Consider the following 25,590-nt stretch of genomic DNA (forward strand, 5'->3'; position numbering starts at 1 on the left):
TTCCCTCTTCCATCCCTTCCCACCTTCTCTTTGGAAAATTTATTGCATCAAGAAGTTTTCTTCTTCTTCATTTCCTTCTTCTTCTTCTCCTCCTTCTCCTTCTCCTTCTCCTTCTCCTTCTCCTTCTCCTTCTTCTTCTTCTTCTTCTTCTTCTTCTTATTATTATTATTATTATTATTATTATTATTACTATTATTATTGTATAAATGCTTGCCACACAAACCTAATGGCTTGAGTTTAGTTGCTCAGAATCCATGTAAGAGTCAGACGGAGCCTTGTGTCTGTAATCCCAGTACACCCCTAAAGTGGAGATGGGAGGCAGAGACAGAATCAGACCGTGGCCCAGCTAGCCTGCGGTGCACAGTCGCAGAAAGGCAGATCCTGTCTCGAATCGGTGGATCAGTGAGAACTGACTCCTCAAAGTTGTCCTCTGCACTCCTCACGTGAGCATGTGCCGTCACTGATACAAAGAAACAAGCACCCACGCAACACAACACACACACACACACGTACACACACACACACAAGACAAAAAGAATTTTAGTCTGAATGAAGACCATTAGGGAGGTTGGGAGTTAAAGTGACCCTGAGTAATTTATATGTGGGTATACTGAGTCAGATATTAATGGGCAACACACATGTATGCTGAAGACATTGTAGTTATTAGGGCTGGAGAGGTGGCTCAGTGGTTAAGAGCCCCGAGTGCTCTTCCCAAAGCCTGGGGTTTGATTTCCAGCACCCAAATGGCAGCATACAGTTGCCTGTAACTTCAGTTCCATGGGATCTAACACCCTCTTCTGGCCTCTGCAGGCACCAGGCACATAGAGGATACATAGACATACATGCAGGCAAAACACCCATACAAATAACAGTAATAGTAATAATAATAAAAATTTTAACTGAATTATTTACTTATCTAACTAGTATATATTAACCCGCTTGCACAAGGCACTGTTCTAGACTCTAGGCAGCAAATAGTGGTGAACAAGATAAATTCACTAATTTTACATGTAGGACTGGCAGTGTGGTAGGGGGAAGTGAAGTACAGTTACAGAAGTCGGCTGTTCACTCATTGGCAACATCTGCATTAGCTGAGAACTTCCTCTCAGAAAAGAGCATTCTGAGGTCCCACTTTAGACTTGTGCATTTAGAAACTCCACTTAAAACTCCTCCATGTAGCTGTCAGTCAGCTACTGTTTGAGAACCATGGAAAGACCTGGGCAGGAAAAACTTGGAGGGGAAAGCTATGAATATTGTTGCAGTAGTGGGGAGAGAGCCTGGAGATGGAGGAGAGAAAATACATGACCAGGAAAGCAGGACACACGATGCACATAGTTCTGCTTCTGCCTCAGGTGCTGTCACGTGTCATGGAAAGTATACATGCCTAAGCAAAAAGTTGTTGATTGTAAAGTGCACTAAGAATCCCTTCAAACTAGGCAGTTGGTAGTGCACACCTTTAATCCCAGCACTCAGGAGGCACAGGCAGGTGAAGCGCTGTGAGTTCAAGGCCAGCCTGGTCTACATGGCAAGTTATAGGATAGCCAGGGCTACACAGAGAAACCCTGCTATTGTGGAATATTAGTTTAACTAGACAAAGATGTGTCACATTTGTTTATGCTGCAGGATATCACTTTAACTGTGTAAAGGTGTGTTACTTTGTTTATGCTGCAGGATATCACTTTAACTGTGTAAAGGTGTGTTACTTTGTCTATGCTGCAGGATATTACTTTAACTGTGTAAAGGTGTGTTACTTTGTTTACGCTGCTTTGTTGACTCTGTTTAATTATGAAAAAGATGTGCTGCGTTTGTTTCACCTTGCCTGCCTCAGGCACCTGATTGGTTGATAAAGAGCTGAATGGCCAATAGCTAGGCAGGAGAAAGGATAGGCGCAGCTGGAATGCCGAGAGAATAAATAGAAGTAGAAATCCAGGCTCTCGAGGAGGAGAAATGAGAGAACAGGGACATGCCCGGGGCCGGAAGCCAGGCAGCCGCCAGCCATCCAGACAGGAGAAGCAGTGAAAGTCAGATATACAGAAGGAAAGAACAGTAAAAAGCCCTGAGGCCAAAGGCAGATACAGAGAAACAGGTTAAAGTTGCAGTTAAAAGAGCTAGCTAGAAACTAGCGGAGCTAGACTGAGCGTTCAGAACTAATAGTAAGTCTGTGTCATGGTGCTGTGGGAGCGTCATATTTTGAGTGAGTTCTCTTCCAAGACAGTGGGGCCGAAGAGGAAGGGTGGATGGGGGGAGGAAGGAGTGACTAAAGGTGGCAGGAAAGAGAAGAAGAGAGTGTCCTGCAAGTTCTTAACTCTACATGGTGAGCGTAAGCAAGCAGGTCGTCCCAAGAGCGATGGATTTTGAAGCCTTGACTGTACCAGGAGCAATGGTGACTCTTCACCACTCAGCTGTCACATATGCATCCTCATTTTCCAGACAAAGCTGTGGGACCCTGTTACCTCTCTGACCTTCACTTCTAGTTAGGTTCTTCCGTTTACTCAGTCTCCTACTTTCTTGGATACCCGGATGTGTGTGTGTGTGCCTCGGGGCACACCCGAGTGCCCTTCCTGGAGTGTTTCTTCCTCCACTTCCAAACTGGCTCATCTCCACGCTTTACTTTTTTTTCTACAATGCCATATTCTCAGCCCTTTTTCCCCAGTGCTGAGGATGGAAGCATGGTGCAGGGTCCTAATGGCTCCCTCAGGGGGAGGGGGTAGGAAGGTGTGGAGTCAATGACACAGACACCAGGAGTTAAATGAAAGGCAAATAGCAGACTCGTTTTTTCAATAACAGGGAGGGCCTTATATACCCTCTTCCCAGCACCCGGGCTGTGTCCCAATCTGGTGGCATTGCATGGTCATCCCTCATTGGCTGGGCATGATTAGGAACTCTGACAGTGCCTGTTGCTAGGCCCTCAGGCAGACTCCAGGTTGGCTCTTAAGGAAGTATGTTATGTGTACGCCTTGGCAGTTGGTTTGAGCCAATTTCCTCAACCCTATGGACCTGTCCTACTACATATCCACCCTTTTATTTTATTATGTGGGTGCTGAGCGGGAGTTGGAGTTCTTTGCTCTGGCCCTGTTGACCCCGCCTAAGGGGGGGCTCAGCAACTGGACTACGCCTGTCTTAGGTTGGCTTTCAAACAAGCTGTTAACCTCATTGACTATTAGCCCTCAAAGAGGGTCCATCCCTGGGGAGTCACCCCAGGTGGGGAGGATCAGTCAGTAGCCTTTTGAATTTCAGAAAGCCAGGCATGCATAACCTCCTGTGGAGGGCTATGAGTTGGATGTCTAAGAGCCATTAACACCTGTAGAGTCACCTCAGTGGCTCCCAGTTGTTGCCAGATGTGCTGTAGGAGACACTTAAAAAGGAGAAAGATTAAAAGTACCACCCTGCCAATCAAAACGTAAGTAAGAATCCAGGAGGGATCAAACAGCCTTTTTATATTATGCCAAACCTTTTCAAAAAAACAAAATCAAAGGCCATAACCTCTGCCCTTGTCAGATTTAATTGGAAAATTTCGTGTGTTAGCTGTAATGAACAATATAGAAACTTAGCTGAGCCTGTTGCCACCATCATGGGCCAGAACGACCTAAGACAGGCACAGTCCATCGTGCTGGATGCTCTCTGAGGTGGGGTGGACAAGGCCAAAGCTTAGAGCTTCGACTCCTGTTGAGCTGCAGATAAATAAAAAAGGATGGATATGTAAGAGGAAGAAGGCCAGTAGGCCCAGCTAGTCCACAGCCATTCAAGCTCAGTTGAGCATGTTGGATGTCTAAGCCTAGACTGTACCAGGAACAGTGGTGACTGTACACAGGAAGGACCTGTGTAGCGGATAGGAGAGGCCACCGGCTAGTCATTTAATGTATCAGAAAGATGTCCAGGGCTGGAACAAAGGAAAAGAAGAGGAGGGCGGGACTTCCAGCGGCCGTCTGAGCACAGAAGGCGGAGGCCTTGCTGGGGACAAGTCTTCCCTGTGTTTTGCTCTCTAAGCTTCTGATTGCCGCTCTGTATTTGGCCACATTTGGTTCCGCTGATCCTGCATATATGGGATATGTGAGATTATCTAACCTTAGCTGAGTTCTAAGACCACACCCTCTACTCCCGGATAATCTTTATTCTCACTCTATTTGACCTCTTCTTGTAGCAAAACGTACGGAAGTTAGCATTTTAGCCGTTTTTAGAGTGTGTGGTTGAAAGTAGCGCCGAATACATTCACAGTGTTGAGTAACTGTCATCACCATTTAGTTCCAGAACTTTCATTACCCAAACAGAAACCCACGTCTGATGATCAGGCACACCCTGGTCCACTAGAACTCTAAGGAGCTACTTTTGTCTCTCAGGTTCTCCTCTATGGTAGTGGTGGTTGTTGTTGTGTGTATGATGGTGGCGGTGGCCTGCCATGGTGCATGTGTGGAGGTCAGAAGATAACTTCAGGAGTCAGTTCTCTTTATCTTCTCAGGGATCAAACTCAGGGTTTTAGGTTTGTGCGGCAAGCACTTTGAATTCACTGAGCCATCTTGATAGCCCCTCAGGTAACCTCTAAAAAGGAAAGATAAATCAACTTTTTTATAGGGTGGTTGTGAGGATCAAATGATGGAAATTTCATGACGTTTCTAACACAATGCAGTTCACAAGGATGGCATTTGTTAGATACCACTCCTGTCGACGGTGGCCCCAGGAAAGCACGTGGTTCTGTTGAACGTGGATGCCATGGTTCTGTGACCTTTTCGTTGAGTTTCCTTGATAATGTCTAAATTTAAACTCTTTTTGTTTTTGTTTGTTTGTTTGTTTTGATGTTTTTTGTTTTTTCTTTGTGGGTTTTTTTTTTCCCCCAGAGCTGAGGACCTAACCCAGGGCCTTGCGCTTGCTAGGCAAGAGCTCTACCACTGAGCTAAATCCCCAACCCTGTGTTTTGTTTTTTAAGACAGTGTTTCTCTGTGTAATCCTGGCTGGTCTGGAAGTTGCTCTGTAGACCAGGCTGGCCTCAAACTCAGAGACCCACCTGCCTCTGCCTCCCCAGTGCTGGGATCAAAGGCGTGTGCGGCCACCACCGCCACTTGGCTTAAATCTAAATTCTTTTTTTTTTTTTTGGTTTTTCGAGACAGGGTTTCTCTGTGTAGCTTTGCGCCTTTCCTGGAACTCACTTGGTAGCCCAGGCTGGCCTCGAACTCACAGAGATCCGCCTGACTCTGCCTCCCGAGTGCTGGGATTAAAGGCGTGCGCCGCCACCACCGCCACTTGGCTTAAGTCTAAATTCTTAAATCTAAGTTCTGTTCTAGTCTTTCCCCAAACGTTGTGGAAACCTACAATTAAGCTGGAGGACTTGTGGATTTGCCCTAGGCTCTGTCTGCCCATGCCGATCGACGTGGTCTACACCTGGGTGAATGGCACAGACCTTGAACTGCTCAAGGAACTGAAGCAGGTCCGGGAGCAGATGGAGGAAGAGCAGAAAGCTATGAGGTAAATCAACTGAAAACGAAGTCCGCGGGTGGCTGTGAGCTCTCGGAGATGTATGTCAGAAATGGGCAGAGTGATCCCTCAGAGCTGGCTGCTCACTGTTCCCTCCCTCTCATCTGGAAGATTTGCTAAGAGCTTCCCCACTTATTTCTTTTAAATGTCACCAGTACACAGTTGCAGGTCATTTCCACCACATACTGCAATGACTTCTCTCCGTCATGGCGTATAAGACTGCCTAAAATGACTGGCAGCCATGTTCCATGTTTTATAAGGAAAATAAGATGGTATTTTAAGTGAATTTTATTGGTTACATTTGGCAGTTCAGGGTTACTGATAGCATTTCATTGGAACATATGGTTTGTTTACATTTTCAATGCCATAAGCATTGTAACACTCCCTATTAGCAAATTGGTTCCAGTGAAGTCACCAAGAAAGGCAACATCATAAACTCTCCCTGTTCACATTTGTGGCCAGCGCTAGCTTGATGCATGCATATGTGACAAGCTGTGTTTGCTTTTCATTAGGGAAATCCTTGGGAAGAACACAACAGAACCAACAAAGAAGAGGTAAGCATTTTGGTTTCTTCTCAGAGTAAAGCTTGAAGGGCTGAAATGAAGTGTCAGGATCATCCGTTGTGGGCACTTAACTGTTGTGTTTTGTATTTAAGCTGCTGCTCATATTCAGCCCCTTGCCTGCTGTTTTTGACACCCCAGTTAAGTGCATCCATTAGAGAATTTACAGTGCTGAATAGCATGACTGACTGAACACTCAGATGTTTGTGCTCTGGCCAACCAAATCCTGCTTGTTTTTGGCAGGGTTAGAGTACTCATTTATCCGTCTTGGTACATTGTTCTCTTGGCCTCTTCAAACTAATTATACCCTGTGTTTTGACTGTAAAATTTATGCCCATCATTTATGTGTCCATTTCTAATCTCTCCTTATCTTTGGAAGCTGTCAGGTTGTATATACTTAAGGACTGGGAAGGGGATTTAGCCCAATGACAAGAACCAGATATATATGTCTTGCTAGGTAGGTATATTGGTTTCAACCATGCTTGGCTCAGCTGAGTCCTTAAAACAGCTCCCGCTGACAAATGGAAACGTTTAACTGCTTCTTTCCACTGAGACTTTCAAGAGGTTGTTTGTGGAGATGATCCTGACCCTTGTTCCTCAACAGTCTTTTCGCTCCTTTGTTTTAATTTTTTGAAAGAAGCTCTCATATAGCCCAGGCTAGCCTTCACACTCACTGCGTAGCTGAGAATAGCCTTGAACCTCTGCTCCTCCTGGGATTGTAGGAATGTCCAGCTACACTCAGCTCACAACTGTCAGTCATAGTTTATGGCCTAAGGTGTCCTGCTTTTTCATTCCTATGTCGATGCATTATTTTCATGCTTCATACCTCTCAGCATATTGGGCAGGCATGTTATAAGTGCGTGTATATGTGTTATAAGTATATAGTGTGTATATAGTACCACATTGGTTCCCTAAAGAGCTGTGAGGCCAGATGTGTTTGAGAGGGACAGATTTACAGTGCTTGAGTTAACACGGACTCACCGTTTTTGAGGGTTGCTAAGTTAACTGAGCACATGGGGTGAAGGCTGCTTTCTTGTGCATTTCTTTGATTATTAGCTAAGACAATTGAACATCACTGTACTGGTTAGGGTTCCCACTTGGTGACCTTTCTAGCCCTGTTACGTGCCTGTTGCTTCTATTCACGTAATTTTTAAAGACGTTTCTTTGATTCAGGTAGAAAGTCTCCTACATGCTCACATTAAAACCAGGCTACACTTGATGTTGTTTCTATCAGTGTGATGTCCAGTGTAGCTCATATTGTTCTAACCAGGGCGGGTAAATTGTATCCAGCAACATGATACTGTTAGCCAAAATCTCTATCCAAATACACTAGCTAACAAGGGGCTTCAGTGGAATTACAAATATATATATATGTGTGTGTGTGTGTATATATATATATGTATATATATATGTATATATATATATACACACACACACACACATACATACACACACGCACATATATATGTATATATATATATTAATGGTAGTACTGAAGTGCTTAATTTCTTATGAATTTTTAAGTTAGCAAATTTTGGTGACAAGCTTAATTTTTTGTTCCCCCTCCCCCCCAGACATGATTTCACTGGCCTAGAATTCATGGTTGACCCCCTTTGCTCATCCTTCAAGTATGAGACATCACCCTTGACTCTGTGTCTGTACCGTGTGTCTTGTTATTTTTACTCCACACTTCCTAACCAAAAAATGTAACGTTCTTGAGATGAACTGATGGATGTATGAAGGTTTGACAGTTTTGTAGAGGTTTCAGGATTTTAACCGCTGCTTCTCGTTTAGTGGTGGCCACAACTTTGCCTTGGCGACGCTGCTGAAGTGTTATTTGTCTCCGCAGTGAGAAGCAGTTGGAGTGTCTGCTGACGCACTGCATCAAGGTGCCCATGCTTGTTCTGGACCCGCCCTTGCCAGCCAACAGCACCCTGAAAGACCTGCCAGCTCTGTATCCGTCTTTTCATGCTGCCAGTGACATGTTCAATGTCGCAAAACCAAAAAACCCTTCCACTAATGTGTCAGTTGTTGTTTTTGACAGTACTAAGGATGGTAAGTTTTTTTTTCCCTGTTTCTTGAGAGATTTATTCATTATTTTGTGTGTTGAGTGTTTTTTGTCTGCATGTCTGTCTGTGTCCCTCATGCCTAGAGGCCAGAAGAGGGTGCCAGATCCCCTGGAACTGGAGTTATAGAAAGTTGTGAGCTGTCACGTGTGTCCTGGCAATTGAACCCAGGTCCTCTGCTGGAGCAACAAGTGCTCTTGACTGCTAAGTCATCTCTCCATCCCCTGTGTGTAATTATTATTATTATTATTATTATTATTGGAGGTTTTATTGTTGTGGGCAGGGTCTCTATTATGCAGCCCTGGCTATCCTAGAATGCACTGTGTAGATCAGATTGACCTCAGACTCTGAGATCCACCTGCCTCTGCCTCCTGAGTGCTGAGATCAAAGGTGTGTGCCGCCATGCCCAGCTCCCTGAGTATGTATCTATGCCATGTTGTCATTGATACTCAGAATATCAGAATTCTGAATGAAACAAGTGATTCTATAAACTAAAAATGTCCAGAGAAACGCCAAAGAGCCATTATTGTATTGCATTGTAAGTCATCTGTCATCTCAGGAAAGGACTGCAAAGCATTTCCTCCATGAGACACATCATAGCCCATGTTCTGAATACCCTATGAAGACCTTCAGTCTGGTACACAAAAAGTACTTCCTGTCTCACAGTCAGTCATCTGGAGGCTGGGTTTTGGTTTTTTTTTTTTTTACTATTTTACCATATAATTCAATGAGATTGTGTTCTGCAGTTTGGACAGAACATACCAGAGCATTCCTGCTCCCTATTCAGAAATGGCTTGTATTCCTTCTGCTTCACACAGTGAAATCTGAACTCCCAATGGGATGGCACCTGTGGTAGATGGTCAGGGTGTGAAGGCTAAGCCAGCCTTCATGAGTAGAGTTAGCACCCTTTTTAATACTGCAGTCTCTAGCCCTCCCCTGGGAAGTTGACAAGACGACCCTGACTTCCTCCTAGAACCAGCTGTGTTGGACCTGCCCTTCCCGGCCCCGCCATCTGCTGTCTGTAAGACAATGGAGGGCTCAGCAGCTTGTGTAATTAGTCCCTGGGCTGAGAGCTGACTGCCAAGGCCACGCGTGTGTCCTAGCTCTGGTCTCTCTTCTCAGTCATCCTGTGCGTTGGGCACCTCTTCCTGGAGACGCTGTGAATTTGACTTGGGTGCCATAAGAGCTGTCGAGCTCATTCCACAATACGGGGTACCGTTTTGTCCACATCATACCTTCCAGCCCCGCTCTTTGGGAGCGTCTTTGCCTCTTCCGTACTTCTTACCTGGTGAACTAATAACCAACCTCATCCTATCTCTTGCTTTTATTTTGCCTACAGTTCTTTGGTTCCTCCCCTGTTCACTTCATTTCCTTCACAGACTCCTGTAACAGACACCGAGGTTCTCTGTCTGTCTGTAAAGTTCTCTACCTAGTGTGAACTAGCAAATAAACCCGAAAATCCTCATCTCATTGGTTCACTGTCTCTTAGAAGACTGTACTTCAGTAGTATGTATTTGCTTTTCATGTGGATGTAAGCTCCTTCCTGTTCCTGGTGTTGCAGGTTCTGCTCGGCTGTCCCCTTAATTCTCTTCCCTGTTTGTCTTTTATTATACTTTGCTGCCATTGGTCACTGTGCAGGTGGTGGGCCCTGGCTCCTGCCACAGCCTCTTCTTAGCCATCTCCTGGTCTTCCCCATCCATCTCTTCCGTAGGAGGACTGGGCCGTTCATAATGCTTTTATCTTGGCTTTCCCAGCTCCATCGTCCAGCTCCATTGTATGTGTAATAGAACTCAGAATTTATCTTCAGTTGCCCAGGAATTTATGGTGTCTTGTGTAACTTACTGATTATTGAGAGAAAACTTGGCCGTCCACCGGTTTATATCATGAAGACTGCCATAATGCTGCTCCTAGTCCTGACGTTATTTTTAGGTGGAAGGAAAGTGTGAGCTTTCTGAATACAAGCCTCTTCCCTTCAGATGAGAAGCGTGGTTAGCCGTCACCTAGCCTAGCCCTGCAGCCTGGTCCCAGGACTCCAAAGCAAAGTGGCTTTTCCAGTCACACTTAACACCGTTTGATTTATAAGAAATGATACCTTGGTAGGGCGGTTCACGTTACCCCCGAACTAAAGTGGCCTTCAGAAAAAACTGCAAATAGCTTTCTCATATTTGTATACCCAGATGGAATGTGTTTCCAGTGGACATAGAGAGGGGATGTAACCCCTTCCCCGTGGGGTGTTCCTTTCATTCTTGATCTCTTCTGGGTTTTAGGTGGTTGTTGCCAGGGTGCTTTCACAGTATGTTCACTGGGCTGTGGGTCTAGCTTGGGTAAAGTCCTTGTCTAGCATGCACCCTGTGTATGATCCTCAGCATTTAAAAAAAAATTTAAATGCGTGAGGTGGTCGTGACCTTTGTGCTCCCTGTGGCTTGCTCTGCAGGGGAAGCAGGCCTATCCACTTAACAGTGTGCAGGTCCTGTCCTTGGTGACAACAAGTAAGTAAATTATATACTTTGTAGAAAAGAATGCTATGGAGAATAACCGAATAGGGGCCTGGAAAAGGAGTCGGGAAAGGGTGTGAACATTCTAAATTGAGTGGTAGGGACAGGCTTCGTGAAGGGGGTAATGAGCAACGTGAATGGCCGAAGAAAAAATTGTCGGGGAGTGGCCAGTGCAAAGGCCCTGCATCAGGAATGTAGCTGCTGTGATTGAGGAGCAGGAGGCCAGAGTGAGTGAAAGAGAGTGAGCAAGAGAAAGGAGGCCAAGACGAGACTAGGGAACTGGGAGGGAGCAGGTCATGGCAGCCACATTGAACCCAGAGTCTTTAACCCATAGTGCACCGGGGGAGTCATCGGAGCGACAGTCTGCCTTGTGTTCCGTACAGATCCATTTTCTGTGTGTATGGAGAGCAGACTGAGGAGGGACACAAAGTGTGGTAATCCAGGCCACAGTGAGTGTGGCCCGGAGCTAACGCGGAAAGTGAGGCGTGGTTGGCTTCTGCCCCTTTTGAAGGTCAGCCCAGTGCGGTTTCTTGGTGAACACCTCTTGTGATGGTTGTTTGTAGAATTGGCTTGTGGTCCCCGGTTACGGATTCTACCTTTGGTTGTAAGAGACGATATTTTGCTGCATTGGATGCTCTGTTCTAAGTGGCCCAAAGCGTGGGGAGTCCTTAGTCTGTTAGCTCGGATACGACATCGCTGTCAGCTTTGTCGACACATTTCACACACATGCTTCCTGTTTCTTTCAAAACTTTGGTGTAGGGTTCATGGTGGAGACAAGGGCCGTGGCATACCTCTCAAGCAATCTTCCAGGTTGGCTACTGCTGTGTAATTCACACCCTTCGGTCGGAATGGGTTAGGTCATAATCTCCCCTGTTAAGTAGTCAGTCTACTTAAACATGAAGGTAGCGTTGAGAGTGTTGTGAAGTCTTTGATGAGATTACATGCATGTTATATCACACATACCAGTCCTGTTAGAATTCTCCAGTTTACCAGCATATTGTCCCTTTCTACCTGTGGAGACAGTTACCTGATAAATGTGTTTTGAAGTCACGGTCACGCCTAACGTCCATGCTGCTGCTTTTAGGGGTGGGGTTGTTGTTGTTGCTGCTGGTGGTGGTCTTTTGAGATACTGTGTATGGCCCTGGCTGGTCCAGCATTCACTGTGCACAGGCTAGCTTTGAACTCATGACAGTCGTCTTGCATCAACTTCGTGAGAGTTGAGATTATAGGGCCTTCTGTTAGACTGTTCCAGAACTTCCTTTCCTGCAGCGTTCCCCGGGCCTTGAGCACCCTAAGCAGGTGCTGGCCCACTCAGCTGCAGCCCGAGCCCCAGCGCTGTTGTTACGGGCTTGAGCCTCTTGCCCAGGGTTGCTGTCCATCTCCCCAGACTGTAAATTGTAGAACCTGCCTCCTTTGTCCCTCTGGAAGATCCCGATCGGAGCCGGCACGCTGAGTGTCTCCTGGTTCCCTCCGTCCTGGATGTCGGCAGCACCTTCGGTGACCACTTCTACCCTTTTCTTCATGCTTCTCTTGTGGCTGTGTGCCCCCCACCCCCAGCTCTGAGAAGGTTGCTTCTTCAGGGAATAGTGGCTATCAGGCAGCTGCTTGCTTTCATATAAACACCTCTACTGTTGTTCACGCCCCCTTTCCTTGTCTGGCTACTCTTATTTGACATTAATGACATTCTCAGAGGTGTTTCATGTAGTCAGACAGTGTTTTGTTTTCTCGTCCAGGTTTGCTGTTACAGCTGTGATTTTTCTGTCATCCCACCCTCTATTCCTTTCAGTCCAGCTTAAGTTTGTTTCCACAGAGCCCTCCATGTTGCTGCTGCCTGCACAAATCTCTTGGCAGTGCAGAATTTAGTGTTCGGTTATACACTGCTTTACAGTGTGCCTCCTTTCTTGAATGTGCTAATTTTATCGTCTGTAACGACTTTTTTTGAAACAATGTATTATGCTATTTTAGTAGCTCCCCAAAATGCTCTGTATGGTGTTCTCCCCGAGAGTCAGGTAAGTATTTGTTAAACGTGTGCTTGTTTCTTGCATTGTCTGTTGTAGTGGAGGATGCCCATGCTGGACTGTTGAAGAGAAGCAGCAAGCAGACAGTCTGGAGAGCCTACTTGGTATGTCATTTTAAATCTGGCTGTACTTTTGCATTAGACTGGAATGAAAGCATGAGTACTAAAGCTGTTTTCCTTAGGTCTTGCTATGTCGTCCCATCTGGCCTTCAACTTGCAATCTTCCTGCCTCCCCTTGGGAATTCTGGGATTGCAGTCCTGAGCCACCGTGCTATGCTCCTTAAGAGCTTTTCCTCTGAGGCTAGCCTCCTGGTGCCAGTGAGTGCCCACTACGGTGGCATGTAATCTGAAGCTCAGGACACAGTGGAGGCGTGGAGGCGCACCAGCTTCGAGACGGGAGGCGAGTTTAGTCTTCTCCTCTGATTTCAGACGACAGACAAAGAAGTCCCGGGCTTAGTGCTGATGCAAGACTTGGCCTTCCTGAGTGGATTCCCGCCCACGTTCAAGGAGACAAGTCAGCTGAAGACAAAACTGCCAGAAAACCTTTCTTCTAAAATCAAACTGGTAAGAGCAGGAAAGACCCACCAGCGCGGCTCGTCTCATCCCACGTGTGACCCTTCTCTCTTGACCCATGTTGCATTTTGTTCCAAGGATAGCCCAATCAAAGATGAACTCTGACCTGTCACAGCCCGCTGTCAGAAAAGTAAATCTGCACAGCAGGTCCCCATTCCTTGCTCTCTTTTGAGACTAGGTAGGCCTTACTCTACAGCCAGATTGGTTTTGAAATTGTAGCAATCCCCCTGCCTCAGCCACTCAAGTGCTGGTACTACAGATTTGTGCCTCCAAACTCAGCTCTGAAATTACTACTTTTATAATTTATCGTTATTTTTTTTTACATTGAGTGGTGTGTGTGTGTGTGTGTGTGTGTGTGTGTGTGTGTGTGTGTGTGTGTGTGTGTGTTGGAAAAAGTAATAAAAGCAGTGAGAACTCCAATGGGCATATTTATAAATGTTTTCATTCATAAAAGGGTTATATATACTTCAGACATTTATAATGTTTGATCATGTGAAACTCTGATTCATTAATAGCAAATCCAGGCATCAATGTGTTCAGGATTGTGTATATTTCTTACCCTTCAGCCCCAACCGGCCTTTTCCTGAACATACATAGATTCAGGACACAGTCCACGTGTGTTTTCTAGTCGACCTTACTTAGGTCAGGCTATTGTATCAGATTCCAGGTGGTAAACACAAGCGTCTCTTAGCGGAGAGGGTGTGGAGTCCGAGCCTCTGGAACTCTGGGGATCTGCTTCTTGGGTTTGTGAAATTCTGCCGCTAGGTCCGGCTTGCTTGGTTCCCACTTCCTCTTAGTGTACTGTTTCGGTTTGTGGGGGATGGAGAAGTGGGGGTCACGGGAAGGGAGGAAGGGAGTTCTTACTCCGTTCTGGCATTAGTCACTCCATCCCCAAGTTCCCTTTAACACATTTCTTTCTCCTCATTCACTAGGCCTCACAGGTTTTTCATTTGCTTGGTGTTATGTTTAGACGAAAACGATGATGCGGATGACGTCTGCTCTTTTTTGTTTGTTTGTTTCGTAGATCCTACCCTCCCCCATAGCTAGCTGGCTCTGTCTTTCTGTTTCTCCTCTTCTTCCTCTTCGTTTTTGTCTGGGACAGGTCTCGCTACATAATTCTGTCTGGCCTGCAACTTGCTGTGTAGACTGGGCTGTCCTCAAACCTACAATCTTCCGGTCTCTGCGGCACCCCTGTGCCCGGCCACCCTGGGAGCTTTCCTTCATTGTAGTAGGGGAGGAATTCCAGAAGTGTGATTGGTTAGTGTGCGGTACTTGTGTGGAGTGGAACAGCACTCGCTCTGTTTGGGCTGACCTTGTGGTTGATCTGTAGTAACTCTAAAACAGACACCACATCTCCTTCCCCGGAGGCAGTTTCACTACTGATTTGAGCAGTTAAAGCCATAGATGAGCTTTTGTTTCAGCCAAAGTTTTATTTGGCGTCTTGACTTTTTAGTGGCTGGTCCCAGAATTACAGACACATGCACGTTTGCACTTTCCACTATTCACTGTTATCGGCTCATCTCCCTTATGTGGGAAGAATGACTTTATTCCGTTTCCGGAAGCCCACATTAATCAAAGTTTAAAAAGCAGTTAGGGATTCCTCCTGCTTCTCCATCATCTGCTTTTGTGTGACATTTCCCATTCTGCTCTGCTGCACCTGCTCCTCGGTGCTGACGGACGGCCTTGGATGTGCTGCTGGTGATAGGTGTGGCCTGACGGAGGTGGCGGGTCCAGTAGTGGCGGGCCTCTGCAGACTGTTCTTGGGTGACCTGGCGTGTGGCGTGTGGAGGTGGAGCATGTAAAGGGTAGTGGTGACTTGAGCCACCAGAGAAATCGAGAAGCAGGAAGAGCAGGTGTGATGTTTGAGTTCAGTTCTTCAAATCTGTGTGTTGAGGGGGGGTGATACTTGTTTCTGTGTGTGTGTGTGTGTGTGTGTGTGTGTGTGTGTGTGTGTGTGTGTGTGTGTGAGAGAGAGAGAGAGAGAGAGAGTATGTGTATAGGTGTGGCTGTGTGAGTGCATGTGTATACAGGTGTCAATGTGCGTGTATGTGTGTGTGGGGGAAGTCTATGTGAGAATGTGTATGTGTGAGTGTGTGTGTATGTGTATGGGTGTGTGTGTGTGTACAGGTGTGTGTATGAGAGTGTATGTGTATACTAGTTTGTATATACATGCATGCATGGGTGTGAGTGTGTATGTATGTGTTTGTGTGTGTATGTATGCAGGTATGTGTGTATGTGTATATGTATATGGGTCTATGTGAGTGTATGGGTGTGGGTATGTATGTATGAATGTATATGTATGGGGAGGGCTGAGCACCACTCTTGAAGGGCACTCCCCATATGCGGACTGTGGGACTGAAGGGGAAAGCTTGTCGCTGCTCTCAAGACCGGCAGGCACCACGCTTGGTGTGGAAGTGTGCTGCTCCGCTGAGTTGCTGTGTGCTTGCACCTTCGCCTCTCTGTGCCCTGCTGAAAGGAAAACATGCTTTTTGTTAAAGAGAGGATGTGGGACTAGACTGCGCCGTGTTTGTAAGCTAATGGATTTGAATTCGTACAAACGCTTCTGTCCACTCTCGTCCTAGACAACAAACAACCCTTTCTCGGGCTCTCTGTTTTGAGAAACCTTGAGGTGACTCATCTTATAATCTGATCAATTACCTAAGAGTTTATCAGTGAAAGTTTTAGATGCGACACATACAGAATTTCTCTCCAGTGTCTTATCTTCAGTTCACTCTAAACTTTCTGTTTTTAGACATTTTCATTCATGGTAGGGCTTTTCCGTTTAGTTTAGGGGTTTTGTTCTGTTCTATGTCACGTGAGGAGCAGGTGGGAAATCGTCGCAGGGTTCACAAGGAAATGCTGGCAGTAAGTATAATTCAGTGATGGCGGCTGCTGAGTGGGCGGGTGTGCAGGAGAGGATGTGTGCCCTGACCTCAAGGATTTAAATTGTGTTTTGAAGCACAGGAATTAGAGAGTTTTGGGGGAGTGCGTGACTAATTGAGTAGACTGCTACAGAGTTGCCCTCTTCGGGTTTGGCTAGAAATGTACCCCAAAGGCTCCTGTGTTTGAACACCGAAGTCCCTGCTGCTGCTGACACTATTTTGAGTGTTGTAGAGCTTTGGGGAGATGGGTCTTAGCTAGATGAAGCGGATCACTAGGAAGTAGGCCTTGAGTTTACATGCCGGCCCTGCCTCCTGGTGTGTTATGAAGTGAACAGGCAATCTCCTGCCGTAGTTTTTTCCTCACCACAATGGACCAGACGGTTCCTTCAAATGGTGAGCCAGAGTAAATCCTCCCTCCCTTAGCTGACAGAGACACAAAAAATAGCCGTGCACGAGGGGAAACCTGAAGTGTCTGTGTGGTTCAGAGACACTGAGGGGTCTGCAGACTGTCTGTACTAATTCACCGAAGGCTAGATGAGCTCATTGCTTGGCCAGGAAGGATGGTACAGGCAAGGTGGTTACGGCCTTAGCAACTCACCTGCATTCCACCCCCTCAGAGTTCTACTCAGGACTTGTTTAAGGTCACCAAAAATTATGCTTCCAGTTAAACATCTCTCATCTGAAAATCCAAAGTCTAAAATGCTCCAAAATCCAAAAGTTTCTGAGCGCCAACATGACACTACGAATGTAAAATTAGGTATATCTATGTCCTCATATGACACTTTGTTTTATGTACAGAATTACTTAAAATGTGTTAAATTATCTTCAGGCTATGTATATTAGGTATATGTGAAACATGAATTTCATGTTTAGACTTGAGTTTCATCCCCCAAATAGTTCATCACACTTATATGTAAATATGTGGATTTTTTTTTTTTTTTCTTTTTGAGACAGGGAGAGTTTCACTGTGTAGTCCTAGCTGGCCTAGAACTTACTATCTAGACAAGGCTAAGCCTCAAACTAAAGATCCACCTACCTCTGCTTCCTGAGTGATAAGATTAAAGGTGTGTGCAACCATGCCAGGCCTGAAACAAAACAGACACAGTGGTGTGGTGGTGCACACCTTTAATCCCAGCACTCAGGAGGCAGAGGCGGGTGGCATTTTGAGTTCAAGGCCAACCTGGTCTCCATAGCAAGTTCCAGGCCAAAACTTTATGGTAAGACTCTGTCTCAAAAAACAAACAACAAAAAACCACTCCTAGCACTAAAACCCTTCTGGTCCCAAGCATTTTAGATAAAGGCTACTTGGCCACATAATACTTGGCTACGTAATATTATTACAAACACACCTTTAGTGGCCTCCATGAAAGTATCTTACTCACTTGATTTTGATTTTTTTTGGGGGGGGGGGTTGGTTTCAAGACAGGGTTTCTCTGTGTAGTTTTTTGGTGCCTGTCCTGGAACTCGCTCTGTAAACCAGACTGGCCTTGAACTCACAGAGATCCGCCTGCCTCTGCCTCCTAAGTTCTGGGCTTAAAGGCGTGCGCCACCACTGCCCGGCCTCACTTGATTTTTAATGCACGACTTTCTTTTTGCTTTATTTCTAAAATGAATAGTCAGCAAATGAAGCAACGGTTATGGAACTAACTTTAGCTTTGGAACAGCCATCGGGACTGTTTAAAACCTAGCAGCCCTGACTTATCAGATCCAGTTAGTCGTCTCGGAAGTGTTTTTATCCCAAAGTCTACTTAATAACATGAAAATCAAGTCCCAAAGTCTACTTAATAACATGAAAATCAAGTCAACCCAGATTTAAAACCAACTTACATTGCACCTTCTGAGTTGTCCTCGGGGATGCTTGTCTGAGCCCCTGACGTTCTCTGGGATTTGCCGTTCTCCTCTTTGGCTTGAGAAATTTTTATATGACTCTAAGTATATAAATATAGGAAATAGATACACATTTGCTGATAATAAATGATAAGGAAATTTTTTGTTATTTACATTTATAGTGTGTGTGTGTGTGTGTGTGTGTAAGTGCCACAGTGTGCATGTGTGGAGGTCACAGGACAAGAGACAGTCTGTCCCCCATGTGGGTCCTGGGAATCAATGTCATGCATGCTTGGTATCTAGTGCCGTTATCCCGAGATGTCTTTCCTACCCAGGAAATTTATCTTCAAGTAATTCTTTGGTATACATGTAATTTTAGAATTTATAAAAGATGGAAGCAAATTTCATACTTTTGAGGTGGTTGTAAATAGTTACATTCTGGCCATAGTCAATACTTCAGAATCAGTTTATTTGTTGTTGTTTGGTTGGTTGGTTTGGGTTGGGTTTTTTGGTCATCAATGCTAAGAATTGTACTTTCTCGTAGAAATATGTTTAGGGGTGTTTCATGAATTTTTGAAGCTGAGGATGTATCTCAATGGGTTGGATGCCAACAGAGCGTACCAGAGGCCTGGGGTTGGGTCCCAAACCAGATTCTGGTGTCACACAGAAAGCCTGGAGTCCCAGCTCTGCAGAGGTGGTGGCAAAAAGAGCAGCTCTAGCTGAGAACTCCATCCTTCAGCAGAAGCCACAGCTACTCAACCTTACCGGAAATCAACCTCCATCAATAGATGACATTTGCCACCAAAATATGTATATCCAGGATCAAGGCACATATCAGATCCTTTTCCAGCAGAAGATCGGGCCAGTACTAGTAATAACGTTGCAGGGTTGGGTTGCCACCTAGTGGACAGCAGAGGATACTTCATGCCCCTTACCACTGCCCCTTGAGAGGCAGAAAAAAAATCAGTCCTTTAAAGTTCTTTTCCTTTTATCTCTTTTAACTGTTGTGTGGTTACTGAGAGAACCTATTTCTGAATTTTTTTTTTAATGTTTTTCCGAGACAAGGTTTCTCTATAACAGTCCTGGCTGTCCTAGAATTTGCTCTGTAGACCAGACTAGCCTCAAACTCACCCATTTCTGATTTTTGATGATGTAGTTAGAAGCCAGTCCTAGGCAGCTGCTTGTATGTATGAGCTGTTGAGATGGGTTAAGGTGCTTGCTGCCAGATCTTCTGACTAAATTCAGTCCTGTGGACCCACATGTTGGAAGGAGAGGACAGACTCCTGAAAGGTGTCCTCTGACTTCCACAACTGCACGGTGGCCTTCACGCCCCCCTCCCACCCCCATAATTATTGGTGAAATTATTAAGGCCACTCCACGTAGTTAAAAGGAGATTTATTTAATGGCGTAACTTACAAATTAAGGAATAGGTAGGTCGCGGAGTCTGGGGAAGGTGTATCACAGTCCAGCGGTGTTCTCTGGAGCTCTGCTCAGTCCACCTCTCCAGTCCAGGGTCCCGCAACAGAGCGAGCGCCCGCCGATCCAGATCTCGGGTCCCCCGGCACCTCCCTTGGCCCCGCCTTGTAGGCGTGACAGTTGCCGAAGTCTCAATGGGGGTTGGAACTTCCAGATCAAAGCTGGAATGGCTACCCACTACATCTCCCCCTTTTTGTCTAAATAAGAAAGTTCTAACCTAATACAAGACTATATACAAAGGAATGGTTATCAAATATTGTCCAGGAATAATGAGGGATAATGACCTAGATAAGATGGAAGTACAACCAATGCAAACAATATCAAGCAACAAACACATACTAAAGTCCAGAGAAGTATAGAGCATAGGTAAATGGCATGTTACAAAGATCCTTCCAAAAGGTGTCCTATCCTAAAGAACCTGAATCTAATACTTAATATGTTCTATCTACTAAGTTGTAACTATAACTGCTAGTCTTCAATCCCACCAAAGACCTGAGAAGGAATATAATGGTACCTGAGAAATGGTACATGGATGCAAACAACTTTCGGGAATCTTGCGAGAGTAGACGGAGACAGCTGGCAGCCTGGACAGTCACCTAATGTTTCTCAGCATTGTTGGTGCATTCAAATTGGCTACAGGCCTAAAGTATCTGACAGACCATTTTCAGAAGCAGGAATTCTGAAAGACCATATTACCCTGTCTTGGCAGAGTACAGTGGTCGCTTTCCTTGTGTCCCACTTGTCCAGAAAGGATAGCATTGCATTAGTACTGTCAGCCGTCGAGGCAAGGGCAGTTCTTTGCCCAGTAGGCCATTTTGTGCCAAGAAGACAAACTTCCAAATGGAAATGTCTTAGAAGCCCAACATTCTCTCGGGATCAAATTGGTGCAGCCAGGAGCAATTGTGTCTCACATCAACAGAATTCTAAGTTATTTAAATGCCATATTCTCTAGGTCTATGAAGTGTTTGAAGATTACCTGTCCATCTGACCTATGTATCTGTAAATCTGGATAACCTAACTAACGTAACTATAGAGATGACAAGCATAGGTGACTATAAATCTATAAGTCTTATCTACCGAAATAACCTAAGGACTAAGGCTTCACGTAAACAAGGTAAACAGTCTATAAGCAAGTGCATGGTAAAGAACGATAACTTCAAAATTGTGACAATACACAAGATGTTATAACAGAGGTAGGAGTATATAGTGCGATATGCAATATGACAATAATCTTAAATATATATCAATATACCGAATATCCTAAACAGAAGTAGAACCTACATAAGTATGACAGATATAAATTTACATTTGTATCAATATACAAGTATTTCAAATAAGAGTAGAAATATATGTACATTATAACAAATATAGTTCCATATTTGTATCAATATACAAATTATCTTAAACAGGAATATAAAAATAGTTTACATTTGTATCAACATATAAGAACCCATAACAGTGCAAATTACAGTGCAAATTATTTAAGGCTACTATTTTACTAAATTTGTTTACTAGTATACATAATAATCTACCATAATATCTTATACCTATCCATTCCATTTCTTCTTCTTTTTTTTTTTTTTTGGAATACTGAGTTTAATATTTCCTTCCACCCCCAACCCTATAACCATCATCCATAACCCTGAGAATTATGAAACCTAAGGGAGAAGGGGCGTCGTTTTCTTAGAATTGCTTCCTGCTGTTTAGGGGGTGATGTTATCTCTGTTGGGTACTGTGAGAAAGCTCAGATAGTTAAATCTCAGTTAGACTAACTGTAGGTTCTGCAGTAAGTCTTAGAGTAATGGGTAAGATTGTCTGAAATTCCGGTAAGAAGTGTAGTATGATGATGATTACCATGGCATCATTCTGGATTGGGTAGAGTTGTTGTTGGGGCCCCATCTTCCTTCTGGAGACTTCTGAGATTGCTATTAGAAAAACTTATTTGTTATCAAAATGGAAGATTTGGATTTAAAGAGAACATAGCATGTAAGAAAGGATTCTGAGAAATCAAGAGTAAGCATGGAGAGAATTAGAATCTAGAAGACAATGGTCCCTTTTATTGGTCCTTCTGTCCCACACCAGAGGGCTCTTCAGATATGGGACTGAAGAATCTTTCAAACTTTTCTTTTAGCAATGTGCTTGGGTTTAGAGAAGGAGTGAGCCAATTCCATCTCCAAAGCCAGCTTGGCTTATAATTGAATTGGAACCACAACTTTTCTAGATTGATAGAGAGATAGATGTTAGACAGTGAGATTTTACCGTGTGTAGATTGGTACCAATAGATTCTTTCTTTCTGCTGTAAACATCCGGATATCCAAGGCCTTATGATTTTTGGAAGATGGGTATTTCCATTATTGTAACAGATCTCGGCCCCAAAGATTTACTGCTACATTTGCTACATATGGCTTCAGCCTTCCTCTCTGTCCTTCTGGCCCTGTGCATTCAACCCATCTCGAACTCTGTTTTATCTGAGATAGGGTGCCAATCCCTAAAAGTTGGACATCTACCTCTTGAAGAGGCCAATTTGGATGCCATGATTTTGGTGTAATTATAGTCACATCTGCACCTGTGTCTACCAGTCCCTCCATAACCAGGCCATTAATTCGAATTCTAAGCTTTGGTCTTTGATCATTTATGGAAGTCTGCCAAAATATTTGTTTTATAGTGTTCTTTGTAAACTGTGATCCATCCATCAGAGCTGTTTTATCATCCATTGCAGTATCGGTTTTTACATTAGGCATTGGTTTATTCAGTTGTCTTGGAGAGGAATTTCTTCCACAGTGGCTGGGAATGTTCGTACTACATTTGATTTGGGGGCCTGCAAGAGGCCCCCTGAGGCGTTTCCCGCCAGTAAAGGGTTACCTCGTATATCTATTTTTGATCTGCACTCACTGGTCCAATGTCGGCCTTTGCCACACCTTCTACATAATCCGGGAGGTGGTTGGGGTCTCCTGTTTAGGCTATTCCTAAAAGAAGTATTACTCCTAGGAGTACCCCACGTACAGTTTTTACTTATATGACCTGGTGTACCACATTTAAAACATTTGGTAACATGGGGCCTTCTTTCACCTCTGGGATTTGTCTCTCCTATCCAAGCCTCATTACTGTAGTTACGAGACTCAACACCATTAGTATACTGAATCCACTCTTCCAAAGGAGCTGATCTGATCTTTAATGGTGTAAGTATTCTTCTGCATTCTGCATTAGCATTGTCGAACGCCAAGGACTCAGTTAATACTTTTCTTAATTCTTTATCTGATACAGCTCTTGTTATAGCTGTGTTCAGTCTTTGTAAAAAATCAGTGAAGGATTCGTGTGGTCCCTGAAATATCTTTGTGTATACCTCAGTTGGTTTTCCAGGTTCTGGAATTTTTTCCCAAGCATTTAGAGCTGCTGTACGGCATAGGGATATTGTATGTTCATCATAAGTGGCTTGTACATTCCTGTCAGCGAAACATCCCTCACCAAGTATTTGATCTTGGGAGATCACAAAACCTCTGATTTTACCTTGTTGTTCTAAATTTTTTGCCTCTTCTCTCAACCAGCTTTTCCACTGTAGCTGCTGACTATATTCTAGAACAGCTGAAATTAACTGATGCCAGTCATCTGGGATGATTCTATGTGAGGTAGACCACGAATTTAACAATTGTTTTACATATGTGGAGTGTATCCCATATGTAACTACTGCTTCCTTTATATTTTTAAAGTCCCTTGTTGAAATTGGTTGTACTGTATATGTAGTATATGGCTCAGGGTGTGTGTCATCCGCTGGCTTCTCATGGATGATAACAGGATAAGCCATTGTGTGAGAGCCATTTGGAGATGTTACAACCTCTATGGTCTTGCTCTTCTGCTTATTAGGTCCCTTGTCATGTTTACTGAGAGTTTCTTCTAAGGCCTGCAAACGAGCACCTAGAGTCTGTTCTATGGAGTGAACCTCCTCTCTGGCAAGGGACTCCAGATTTCTCATGGAATCATAGAAGTTTTTATGTTCCTCAGAAACACATGATTCCATGGACCTTATCTTATCCATTAATGATAATCTTTCTTCCTTATATAGTGTCTGGAGAGTTAGTGTTCTGTCCATTAAATATTCACATTTATTATCAATAAGATCAATTTTTGGTACAAGCCTGTTTTGTAAATCCTGATCAGCCGATTCCAGAGAAAGAATCTTTTTCTCTAAGGTCTCATTGCTATCCGTTAAAGCAGATTCCAGAGATAGAATCTTTTCCTGTAAGCCTTCATTGTTAGTTTTGAAAGCCTGTAAATCCTGGTTAGCAGATTCCAGAGAAAGAATCTTTTTCTCTAAAGTCTCATTGCTATCCGTTAAAGCAGATTCCAGAGAAAGAATCTTTTTCTCTAAGGTCTCATTGCTATCTGTTAAAGCAGATTCCAGAGAGAGAATCTTTTTCTGTAAGCCCTCATTGTTAGTTTTGAAAGCCTGTAAATCCTGGTTAGCAGATTCCAGAGAGAGAATCTTTTTCTGTAAGCCCTCATTGTTAGTTTTGAAAGCCTGTAAATCCTGGTTAGCAGATTCCAGAGAGAGAATCTTTTTCTGTAAGCCCTCATTGTTAGTTTTGAAAGCCTGTAAATCCTGGTTAGCAGATTCCAGAGAAAGAATCTTTTTCTCTAAGGTCTCATTGCTATCTGTTAAAGCAGATTCCAGAGAGAGAATCTTTTTCTGTAAGCCTTCATTGCTCTCGCTTAAAGCCTGTATCAGTCCCAATAATGACTCATCTTTGTTCTTGCTATTAAACCAGTGTTTGAACACTGTGTGGATTATTACAATGAATACCAAAATGGTACAGGCCAGATATGCCTTAGGAAGGTCATATATTTCCAGGAAGATGTCATTCATCATACAGGCAAAAAGGTTTTCAAATTCTTGTGAGGTAATGTTGTCAGCCATATTACAAGAATTACTCAAAATTTGTTAGTCAGTTTTAAGGTGTAAAATTATCAAGTACTTCTACTTGAAATAAAACGCTGGTTTGCTTATCTTACCTTTCGGTGGTGGTGGGGTTGTAGTGGCGCTTTTCAGCCAGCAGGAGGCGCTGGTACAGCTCCAAAGCAGGGCCTGCTGGCAACCTTGGCGGGCGGCAGCTGGAGGCAGGAGCCAGGATGTCGGGGAGCCAGATGGCGGGAGCCGGGATGGTGGGAGCCGGATGGCGGGGAGCCGGATGGCGGGAGCCGGGATGGCGGGGAGCCGGATGGCGGGAGCCGGGGCCCGCACTCGGGGAGGAGGGGGATCGCCTCACTCACAGCGGTTTTTCGCTGGTCTGGGGGCTAAGCTAGGGAGCTGAGACCGGACTAGCTGCTCCCTTTTTCGGGAATGGAACCGTGTAGGCGTTCCCTGGTTCTATGGAACTCTGCAGGCGGGTTTAGGTACCCGCCAGCCGGCGAGAAGGCTGAGGGCGGGAGCCACCCAGGCCTTTGGAACTTGCCCCACGTGAGCGCCAGATATTGGTGAAATTATTAAGGCCACTCCACGTAGTTAAAAGGAGATTTATTTAATGGCGTAACTTACAAATTAAGGAATAGGTAGGTCGCGGAGTCTGGGGAAGGTGTATCACAGTCCAGCGGTGTTCTCTGGAGCTCTGCTCAGTCCACCTCTCCAGTCCAGGGTCCCGCAACAGAGCGAGCGCCCTCCGATCCAGATCTCGGGTCCCCCGGCACCTCCCTTGGCCCCGCCTTGTAGGCGTGACAGTTGCCGAAGTCTCAATGGGGGTTGGAACTTCCAGATCAAAGCTGGAATGGCTACCCACTACACATAATACATATATAAAATAAAAATTTAAAAATTATCTAATTTGAGAATAATTTTCTTGGTGCATTTCTAACCAAATAAAAGGCCATATAAATTATGAATTAAAAAATAAATAGATAAATTATGAATTAAAATTAGATACCATTTTAAAGTAATGCTGTGACTCTTTGGCTCTCTTAATAGAATTCTCCGAGCTGTCTTAAGCATCTCCGAAACATCTTTTCTTTTAAATTGATGGTGCTCGGTTGGAAGCCGGAACCTCACACATAAAGGTCAAGCAACTCTACCAGACTATACATACTTAGCCTGGTTTCTTCCATTGTCAGACCTTTATACTTACTGGTTAACAGTTTTAAAAAAATGTGTTTTGTTTGCCTCAAAATGGAAGCCCCTAGCCTTTCAGGGGTGGTTAGCTGGGCTTCTCTGCGGTGGCTTGGGACTCCGTAGGAGCTGTGTGG

General features: G+C 44.5%; 1 protein-coding gene across 4 annotated transcripts in view; it reads left to right on the forward strand.

The window, feature by feature from the left end:
• Gnptab (N-acetylglucosamine-1-phosphate transferase subunits alpha and beta) overlaps positions 1-25,590 on the forward strand; it is a 77,040-nt gene that overhangs the window by 23,531 nt on the left and 27,919 nt on the right. For all 4 annotated transcript variants that reach the window (XR_008221592.1, XM_052753045.1, XM_052753046.1 and 1 more), the window contains exons 3-7: positions 5,338-5,457; positions 5,979-6,020; positions 7,876-8,081; positions 12,645-12,709; positions 13,034-13,168. Coding sequence is in view for 3 of the 4 variants with exons in the window: in XM_052753045.1 (XP_052609005.1) it covers positions 5,338-5,457; positions 5,979-6,020; positions 7,876-8,081; positions 12,645-12,709; positions 13,034-13,168 (568 nt within the window). In the remaining variant the exon portion in view is untranslated. The remainder of the gene's footprint in view (positions 1-5,337; positions 5,458-5,978; positions 6,021-7,875; positions 8,082-12,644; positions 12,710-13,033; positions 13,169-25,590) is intronic.

This window comes from Peromyscus californicus, unplaced genomic scaffold (genome assembly GCF_007827085.1).
Source record: "Peromyscus californicus insignis strain IS unplaced genomic scaffold, ASM782708v3 Scaffold_24__1_contigs__length_46423439, whole genome shotgun sequence".
In the NCBI taxonomy this organism is placed as follows: Eukaryota; Metazoa; Chordata; class Mammalia; order Rodentia; family Cricetidae; genus Peromyscus; species Peromyscus californicus.